The sequence below is a fragment of the Merops nubicus genome, unplaced genomic scaffold (genome assembly GCF_000691845.1).
Source record: "Merops nubicus isolate BGI_N331 unplaced genomic scaffold, ASM69184v1 scaffold6140, whole genome shotgun sequence".
NCBI classification, from domain to species: Eukaryota; Metazoa; Chordata; class Aves; order Coraciiformes; family Meropidae; genus Merops; species Merops nubicus.
In genome coordinates this window covers 26886-36844 of record NW_008584778.1, presented here as the reverse complement: position 1 = coordinate 36844, position 9959 = coordinate 26886, and the positions used below count along the sequence as shown (strand labels likewise).

At 48.4% G+C, this 9959-nt stretch overlaps 1 protein-coding gene across 1 annotated transcript in view; it reads left to right on the top strand.

The window, feature by feature from the left end:
• Positions 1–9442, top strand: part of LOC103777765 (reticulon-1-like) — a 9580-nt gene extending 138 nt beyond the window's left edge. Inside the window, exons 1-4 of the mRNA XM_008945333.1 lie at positions 1–604; positions 5150–5499; positions 5645–6086; positions 9381–9442. The exon at positions 1–604 is cut by the window's left edge and continues 138 nt beyond it. Of these exons, the coding sequence (XP_008943581.1) occupies positions 127–604; positions 5150–5499; positions 5645–6086; positions 9381–9442 (1332 nt within the window). The 5' untranslated portion in view covers positions 1–126. The remainder of the gene's footprint in view (positions 605–5149; positions 5500–5644; positions 6087–9380) is intronic.
• Positions 9443–9959: the final 517 nt, after the last annotated feature.

Below are 9959 nucleotides of genomic sequence, written 5' to 3'. Positions count from 1 at the left end.
CAGCAGGAAAACAGCCCCATTCCTTGCTCGGGCAGCACAGAGGGGTTTAACGCGCTGGGGCATCCTGTTCAAGATGTGACTGGGTTTGAGTCCCGTGGCTTGTTTAGCTCAGATTCGGGAATAGAGATGACTCCTGCAGAGTCCACTGAAGTCGATAAAACCTTAGCAGATCCCATGAAAGTAGAAGCTTATAAATACATGGACATAAGTAGATCAGAAGAAGTAAAACACCAAGAAAAGCATGACTCTGACTCAGAAGATGAGAGCCCAGGCCTTATTGATAAGTACCAGGGAATACCCACCAGGTCCAGCCATGTTGCTGAACCTCAGCGAACGGCTTCGGAGAGTATGAAAGCAGCCAAAGAGCGAGACCATCTGGAAGACACAAGGTCTGGAGATCAGCACAGTGCCTCCGTGGTTACAGCCCCTGTCAAGATCACACTCACGGAAATAGAAGGCGCCAGAGAAGCTTCCAGCAAAGAGTCAAGCCCAACTCAGACAGAGACTGGCCTGAAACCGAGTCATGAGGTAGTTCCAACAGTGACAGTGTCAGAGCCAGAAGATGACAGCCCAGGATCTGTCACACCACCCTCCTCTGGCACAGGTAATACTGGTGCATGGCACCATTTTGTTTTTTATATTCAGAGAGTGGTTGCAGTTGTAGCCGTGCATGCTGGAAAATTACTGTGGGCTTGTGGGGTGGGTCTGAGGGGGTATGAGCAGACATTAACAGGTCTCCATGGCTGGAGGTGTTTCTGCTCTGCTCAGGCACCAGTTGGTATAGCTGAAGCAAAGTGGGATGCAAACCATGCTGCCCATCACTGGCACACTGCTCAGGATGGGCTGCCCTTTCAGTGTGAAAGGGGAAGACAGGGCTGGGGATCCCCAGAAATAAGTTGCCAAGAGTCACTCAGGAGTTTGACTGGGGTCAAACCCAGGCTTGCTGAGCCTGATCCCCAAGGGGGTCTCTTGGTCACCCTAGTTAGCCACATTCCCCACAGGAAATGGGATGTGTGGGACCAGGGTGCTGCAAATGTCTGTGTTCATTTTCTTTAAATTTTAGTGGCTGTTTTAACACCTCTTTGCTCTTGCACAGAACAAGGTTAAATTGTTAAAAATAGGTACCATTTTGATGTGCAGCAGCACTTGCTGCTTTTGGAAAGTGCTGGGGACAGAAATGCTGTCACCTCATTTACAAAGGGAGGGAGAAAAGGCGAGTCTCTTTTAAAGGCTCCTGATTTCTAATGAGAAAGACACAAAAATCCCGTATTTGTACCTGTTCTTACTGTCGGATTACTGTAGTAGCACGTACTATTTCTATTCCTCATTCTCTGTTAAACACTGCTGAAATATTAAAATAGTATAGTGTTTTAAAAAGGAATAAAGTTTTGTGACAGGAAACAGAATTTTCAGACTTGAACTTAAATATCAGTGTCCTGAATCAAAACTGTTTGACAATGAACATTTGACAATGAACTTCCCCAGGCTGAAATTTCCATTCCTTTGATGGCATCTAGAAGAATTTAAAAATCAACAGGAATTTCCTTAAAATGACAGTCTGGGATTTCCAGCCACTCTAATACCTACCTGTAGAGAAATACCTAGTTTCTCTCCAGAACTGAGTGTGCATTTGCACATTTTCACACAGAAAGAGAAACAGCCTACTGCAGCTGTGAGTTGACCCTGGTTGCATCAGCCAGAAATTTGTAGAGTCCCATTTCTCTTCTTTTATTTCACTGGGTCTCATCTCACACTACTTCTGAGGCATGCCATTTTTTTATCGATTTACACATTTTGCACTACAAGGTAGTTCAGAACTTCAGGCACTAATTGTTATTTATTCAATCTCTGGCAACTGTTCCAGGCTGCCTTCATGACACTTGATAACCATATCCCGTCAAAACAGCTGACCAGTGTGTGGCTGAGCCTCACAGCTGCTGCCTTACTGGGAGTCACTGGTGTGGCTGGTGTGATCAGCAGCACAGGAATGTTCCTCTCCATGGGTAAAGCTGATCCCCAGCACCGCCCAAACAGCTCTGGGAGTCCCACCGCCTTGCCCTGGGGTGCTGGAAAGCCAGGAGCACTGCTTGCCTGTGGTGTCAAGGGAAGAATCAGGCATCCTTTTGTAGGGGCTGGCTCCCACAGGGTGTTTTCTCTGGCTTTCCCCCCTTCCTTGCAGCCGGGGACACGCTGCGCCCAGACTCCGCATCCATAAGCGAGGAAGAAATTTAAAACCTGCCCTTCCCATTTCTACCCAGTGACCCAGCAAAGTCGTTGCTCCTAGATACCCCTCAAGCATCCTGGCACAGCCCCCAGCTCCCCCCTGCTTGGATCAGGCCTTCAGAAAATGGTTTACTTTAATTACTGGCCATCATCTTTCTGGGGAAGGAAGGCGGGGTGCGCCCGTATGCTGCGCTGGCGCTGAAAGGCGTGGGGTCCTTATACACTTCCCCGTGCCAGCAGTGAACGTGACACCCCACTGCTGGCCACAAAGGACGTTTTTGTTCGCAAAGTAAATGCCATGGCTGAGGGCTCCAAGCTGCCAGGGCGGGCAGGGATGGGGCGAGGCCGCAGGATGGCGCATTGCTGCGCTGCGAGGGCTGGCGCTCACATGCCGCTCTGGACGCCTGCCAGATTAGGTCATGGCTCAGGGAGAAAATGCTCGGCCGTGGTAGTGCTGGAGAGGGGCACAGCTCTGCCAGCCTTCCTGCTCCTGCTGGAGCAGCTGACGCCACAGAAACCTCCCGGCATCCGGACAGCAGTGTCCCGACAGCCCTGAACACCGTACTCCTGCCTGCAGCCGTACTCGGGGCTGAGGAAACTCTTTCTCATGTGAGAGGGTTGAGTTACAAGGGAGCTGTTTACATGCTAAAAATGGCCAGTGACATGTATTGGCAGATGCCCAAACCAAAACTGCTCAGAAGGATGTGGGGAAGTTGGTTTTCTTACCCATCCCCCAGCAGGATGTCACAGCTTGAGTGCAACCATTAAAACCTCCCTCTTTACCTGTTTCATCTTGGCAAAGGAATATGATCTGGAAGAAATCAGCTATGCTATTGCCACGAGAAATTCAGTCAGGAAATATCAGAAAATAATGGTTTTGTCCCAGCTTACATCTGATATGATATCTTTCCCACCCACTGTTGTAGAGGAGCTTCCAGAGGTGGCCAACAAAACTGGGTGTGCTCAGGGAGCCAATGCCAATAGCTGCACCCAAAGCAGGGCTGTGCTGAAGGCAAATACCCACTGGGAGCAGGTATAGCTCAGCTTGGGACTCTTCACACATGCAGCTGAGGGGCTGGAAACCTCCTCCCACTCCATTGCAGTCCCCAGACTTCTGGATGCAGGCAGTGTCCTGCCATGGGCCTCTTTACCATCAGCAGCAGGAGGAAACTTGGAGGTCTCTTTTTCTGGTAGCTTTCTTGAACCCCTACCACCTTCAACGGTACTTAGAGTCATAGAAGTGTTTAGGTTGGAAACTTTAAGATGATCAAGTCCAACTGTTAACCCAGAACTGCCAGGTCATCGCTAAACTATGTCCCTCAGCACCTCTTTGAAATCCCACCAGGGATGGGGACTCCACCACTGCCCTGGATAGCCTGTTCTAGAGCCTAACAACCCTTTCAATGAAGAAATTTTTTCCTGTTATCCAACCTAAACCTCCCCTAGCACAACTTGAGGCCATTTCCTCTTCTGCTATCACATGTTACTTGGGAGAAGAGACCAGCACCCACTTAGTAAGCAGTGTCATGTTAATGATATAAAATTAGTGAATGAGAGGACAAATGTCCACATATGCTTGGTGGGTGTTTCAACATGAATGGGGAATTCAGCCTTTTTTTCCCCCAAAGGGGAGCATCTGTGAGTGGATGGCAGAGATCTCTGGGTCAGTGAAGTGCAAGGTGGAAATCAGTGATCAGGAGGTGGCCGTGCCCAGGTACTGGCAGGGGATTGGGTGCAAACTGTTGCCATGGTACAGACAGGCTCAGGTGGCCAGGCTGGCTAATGCTCTGTGAAGATCAAGTGAAGCCTGTTCCCCATGCAGTGACTCAGGACGGATGCTGATGCACCTCATGCTGCCTCTGTCACCTCCTATTGTGAGCACGTTACATGCAGTTATACGTTCTTTGTTATTTCATTACAAAGTCCAGTGTGGTAAGGTGATAGATGGGGAGGCAAAACAAGTGGGAAGTGTGCTGGGATCCCTTCTAGTACGGGGTATGGGCTTCTTGCTAATCCTGGGTGACCAACCGGCCTTTTCAGCTGCTCCTTTTCACCCTCTGAGTTTATCTTCTTTCAGTGTGAGCCAGAAAATGCAGAGAAATTAGTTTACTTCAAATTTTGGTGGACAGGTTGGTCCTTCATTATTTTGGTTGATGTAGTTCTTAATGATATTAAGAATTACAGTAAAAAAATAGTATTTCATTCGTGGACCCAACTGAGAAAAAAATTAAATGGAGGATTCACTACTGACTCCCCTACAAAAAAAAAAAAAAAAAAAAAAAAAAAAAAAACCCAAAAACCAAAAAAAAAAAAAAAAAAAAAGGAGAGTGTCCACACCTGCCCCCCCTAAAAAAAAAAAAAAAAAAAAAAAAAAAAAACCACCAAAACCTGAAAAGAAAAAAAAAACACTGAAGAAACCATAGAAAAACCCTCACCTGTAACTTTCCACACTTGAAAGTTAAAGGTTAATAAAACTGTGAGTAACTACACATAGATTGTTAGTATCAGCAGAGTCAGGAACCCACCAGCCCAGTGTGTGTGCTTGTCCCCAGAACAGGCATGTGTCTGTCAGTGACAGTCAGGTGCTGTCACATGTGGCCAGAGCCCATGTTCCTCATGACTGGTGATTTTCCTGGTGAAGAACATGTTGCTGAGCCACTGGCCAAGCACTGTCCAGCATTGCCTTGTGCCTCAGCTTTCTCCTCAGTAAATGATCCTAATGATACTTCTTTTATAATGAGTATGTGCTTGGGAAATGCTCTGTAAGGACCAGCTGTTATTACTGTTAGTCATCCTAGATGGGGAGAATTTCTAGCTCTGCTAGAGGGATCCATTCTAGTGTGAAATCTATTGTATTTGATGCCCAAGCAGCCAGAAGATCTCAACCTTAATGTATTTTTTTCCCCCTTTTATTTCTGGGTGGCAGAACCGTCCGGCTCAGAGTCACAGGGCAAGGGCAGCCTGTCGGAGGATGAACTCATCAGTGCTATCAAGGAAGCCAAAAGCTTTTCCTTTGAGACCTCAGAGGTGCAGCAGTCTCCAGCCCTCTCTGAGAAGAGAGACCAGAGGGTCAGGCCCGGGCGCCCCGCTGCCGCCTCAGCCCTGGATAACGAAGCCAGCAGCGCCGACTCAGGGGACTCGGAGATCGAGCTGGTCTCGGAGGACCCGCTGGCTGCCGAGGAGGTGCTGCACTCCAACTACATGACCTTCAGCCACATTGGAGGGCCCCCTCCGAGCGGGAGGCCGAGCTCGACAGCGAGCTCATCATCGAGTCCTGTGATGCCTCATCAGCCTCCGAAGAGAGCCCAAAGAGGGAGCAGGACTCTCCTCTGATGAAGCCCATGGTCATGGACATTATCAAGGAAGAGAACGGCTCACGAGCTGATGCCTCAGACTATGAAGCAAATAAAATGACAGAGAGCAGGATGAACAGGGACGGGAGGCCGAGCTCGACAGCGAGCTCATCATCGAGTCCTGTGATGCCTCATCAGCCTCCGAAGAGAGCCCAAAGAGGGAGCAGGACTCTCCTCTGATGAAGCCCATGGTCATGGACATTATCAAGGAAGAGAACGGCTCACGAGCTGATGCCTCAGACTATGAAGCAAATAAAATGACAGAGAGCAGGATGAACAGGGAAAACCTGGCAGAGTCCACCTCCTACCTGAAATGCTCCTTTGTTGCACCAGAAGTAGGTGCTGAGCCCCTGACCTCTGCTGTCAGCACGGAGGAGCTGAAGGAGAGAATAATCCTGAAGAAACCCATTGAAGAAACTGTTGTTAACCAAAGTAGAGTGTCTTCCAAGGACTCTGGTAAAAGAAGTCCCTTGGCTTTGCCGCTACTGCCATTTTTAAATAAGCAGAAAGGTAAATGCAGACATTTATGTTGCTTTTTTTTTAAGTGCTGCTGAGAAGGGGGAGGAAGGAGAAGTGCCTGTTCCTTGAAGGGGAGATGCTAGTGTGAGTTGCCTGCACTGGATAACCTCAGCTCAAAGCTGGGCATGCCCTGTGACAGTGCACACATCATCTCTGACCTTCCCATCCTTTTCTTTTTCTCCTTTTCCTTTGGAAAAAAAATAATACCAGTAACAAAAATTTTGGGGTTTAAGCACATAGATACTGGATGAAGCAGGAACCCCAGCAGCATAAGGCTGGTTCATATATCAAGCATCCGGAGGACAAAGAGCAACAAATGATCATTTTTGCTTTGAAATACTACCTGCCTTGCCCCGGGGAAGGGGAGTGAGCAGAGAGGTGTTCCTGCCCCTCCCAAAAATGTGAGGGTAATGCGTTTGAGGATATGTGTCACATTCTGTGATGTTTAGGAAAAAAAGGAAGAGTCAGAGGAGGAGAGAGATTTGTTTTGTTGGGTCTGGTCGTTTCTAAGGCTGGTACAACTTAAATCTCTCTCACGGTGGCGGACGCCCTTCATCCAGAATAACAAGTGGTTTGTGTGTGCTTCCAGGCTACTGTGGGGATCTGGGAGGCTTGGGGGTGCTCATCCCAGCTCTGTGTGTCCTGGGGGACATCTTGTGTGCCCCTCCGAGAGCCCCTTCCCTAATCCTTCTGTGGGAGGGTGAAGGGCAGGACATTTCCCTCATACTCAGGTCAGCTCAAGGGCACTTGTCTCCCAATAGGATCCCCTCAAAGCCAGTGTAGAGTCAGCCAGGTCCAGGCTTGCTGTGCCAGGCACTGAAGTCTGACTGGGCCCACCAGACCTCTAGAGACACCATCAGCTTTCGATCTGAGCTAAACTCTGAGGACGAAGGGGTAGCACACGGTCACTGCACACTGACATTGCCAGGGGTCCCTGCAGCCACTAACTCACTTAGTTCACAAGGCACACAAGAGAAAAAGGCGTTTTGTTGTTTGCAAGATGCCACCTCTAAAGAGCCCGGGCCTTTGTGTGCCTCTGGCTTTGTAGGCTGGTGTGGGCGGGAGGGACGCCTGGGCTGCCCCATGCCTGTCCTGCTCTCCCTCTCCCATCTCCCCCGGCTGGGCTGGGAGGTTGGAGGTTGTTTTGCAATCCAGAGAGCTGCTGCTTCCTTGTAAACAGCTGGACAGAGGAGGCGGGGTGGTGAACCCCACCCCTCCTGCTCAGAGAACATCTTCTTCCTCAGTCTGCAGACGTTTGACCACATGATGGCCTGGAGGTGTGGCAGACACTTCAGTGGCATGCTTTTACAACCGATGTCTCTAGCGTTGTGAACCCAAGTGTGCAAGTCTAGCAAGGCAAAAGCCCGAAATTGCACCATGCGCTGAGGACTGTGAGATCTGCAGTGCAATAAAATATGTTAATATTGATATTCTTAATGAACTAATAACATTAATAGGCTGAACAGCAGACATAAGATCATTGCTTCTAAGTATATTTGCCTGCCAGATCCTCAGAGGTTGCAATGTCATGCTGTGCATCTCTTAGCTCCTTCACAAGTAAGATGAGCTCCAAACATTTCTTTCTCCCTTCCCAAATTTCTCCTTTGTAGGACTGGCCCAGGCTCTGCCCAAACCCTAGGAGCTGTAGGGTTCACCTTACAAGCCCTTCCTGCAGTGTCTAACATTGGGTCTCTGCAGCTGTGCTGTGTTCTGGGTGCTGTCACAGGCAGGCAAGAGGCATTCCTCTTGGATATGGGGAAAGTCATTGGGGAATATCACATGACCAGCCAGTTGTTTGTCCCTCAGTTTTGAGATTTCAGGCCCTATTACAATTTTCAGTCCCCCAAGATCATATTGAGATTTATTTTGGCCTGACTTTTGTTGTCTCGTTTAATTTCTCATTGCCTAAACTGATGCTAACAGAGGCTTGCTCTCATGTGGGGGTCAGGGAGAATCCCTGTGTGTGAGCAGACTTCCTCCCTGCGTCACAGTGTGTCCATGTTTCCTATCTGTGTTCCCGTAGGACAGCAGTGGCAGGAACTTCTCTTCCAGGACAGACACAAGACAGCTAATTACTACTTGGCGGTGCTTAGAGGACTATTTCAGTATGTGCTTTTCTCCCTCGAGATGCTCCAGTGCTTAAAGCAAGGAAAACAAAAACATAAAGCCTCACAAGATTATTGCTAAGGCTTGTGGAACTTCTTAAAGCTGATTTCAAGGTATGGGGAAGTGAGCTTGAGATATGAAAATATGGATGGTAGTGTAGTTCACTTTATGCTGCCTTCCAGTCACAGGTATTTGCTGCATGGATCTCTGTGTCTGGGCGCTACTTAAATTCTTCTGTTGAAAGTAGACTATGGGGCTCTCCTTTTGCCCTGAGAAAGGAGGGCTTGTCCCTCACTCAGAGAATCACATGAAACCCTTCAGCTTTTTTTCAGTTATCAGGGGTGAATTGAGAGGTGCATTAACTGTCTTGGTGGAACCAGAGCATCCCCCATAGGTCCTGCCAGGCTCCATAAGGCTGGAGCTGTGTCGGCTGCCAGGGAAATGACGTGGCAAAGCACATCCAAGGGGACTGCCTTCATAGCATCAACCTGAGGTCTTGGCAGACTTTTACATCACAACATCATACATGTGTCATACAATAACTTGGATGCACTTGGCAGGCATTTGGCATGGGTCACACTCAGCCAAAGTGAGGAGAATAGAGGGAAGCATGGCAGTGCTGCACAATGGAGGTGCAGCAGAATGACATCACCCAAAGCAAGAGCAGTATCATTCATTAAGAGAATTATCTTACTTACAGCTACTTGTCATTAAGAGAGTACTTGCAAGGTGTGACTATGTACGTCTTAAAAGAAAGAAAACAGGAAACCCTTAATTTCTTCCTTTTACCTCCTTGTTACACATCACCTTGGAAGTGTTATGCTACCACCACACATCCTTATTAAGACAGAATGGGTTTAGTGGTGTTTATGGAGTCCAGGTGGGGACTGATCCCCTTGTAGCCATAGCAAGTCCCACCTGAGTTCAGGTCAATGTTAGCCTAACATTTCTGGAGATTTGTAGGAAACTGGTAGACCAAATGCTGTCTGACACCTGGCTGTGTTTTTGATGCCCAGTTGTAGGTCTTTCTGTGGCACTTGGCCAGCTCAAAGCCAGGTATATGTAATTTAAAAATAGCCAGCCATCAGTTTCACATGTAAGCGTTAACTTTTCAGTGTGATGCTGTAATACAGCCAAGGAGTCTTTTACTTATAAATGTGAGTCTTTTACTTATAAAAGCATTAAATGTGCTTTGCATGGCTCATCAGAAGGAGGCTGGCAAGGCAAAAATTGATCTTTGAGTGCAGACTCCAGGAAATATGTGAAGAAGCCATGTAAAGTGAAAGCTCAGCGTTCAGCCTGCCCCCAGGCATGGTCTTGCTGATTGTATTGCTGCCAGCCTGTGCCCTGACCCCTCAGGGTCCGTTCTGGTGTGTCTACTAGGCATGCTTGTCCTGGTTTCTCTGGGACAGAACCCGAGGCAGCCATGCTCTGCAGGCCATGAGCAGTTTGAAGGCAGCTGGGGCAGCTGACCCGGGTTGGTTGCAGGTGTATCCCATCCCATAAACATCATGCACAGTACAAAGGGGGAAGTTTGCTGAAGACAGAAGCTCCTCCTGATACTGCTCCTCCTTTTCATTATCCTCTTCCTTCTCTCCATCCCTGGAGGGTCTCGCTCCCCATTCTGCTCCTGAGGACTGCTTTCCCATGTACTGTGATCACCGTGCGTTCGCCGGTCTGGGTATAACTTTATGTGCTTTATGTTGGCATTGGGCCTTTTTACTAAATCCCTTTTCATTTGCACCCGTGGGTCTTCTT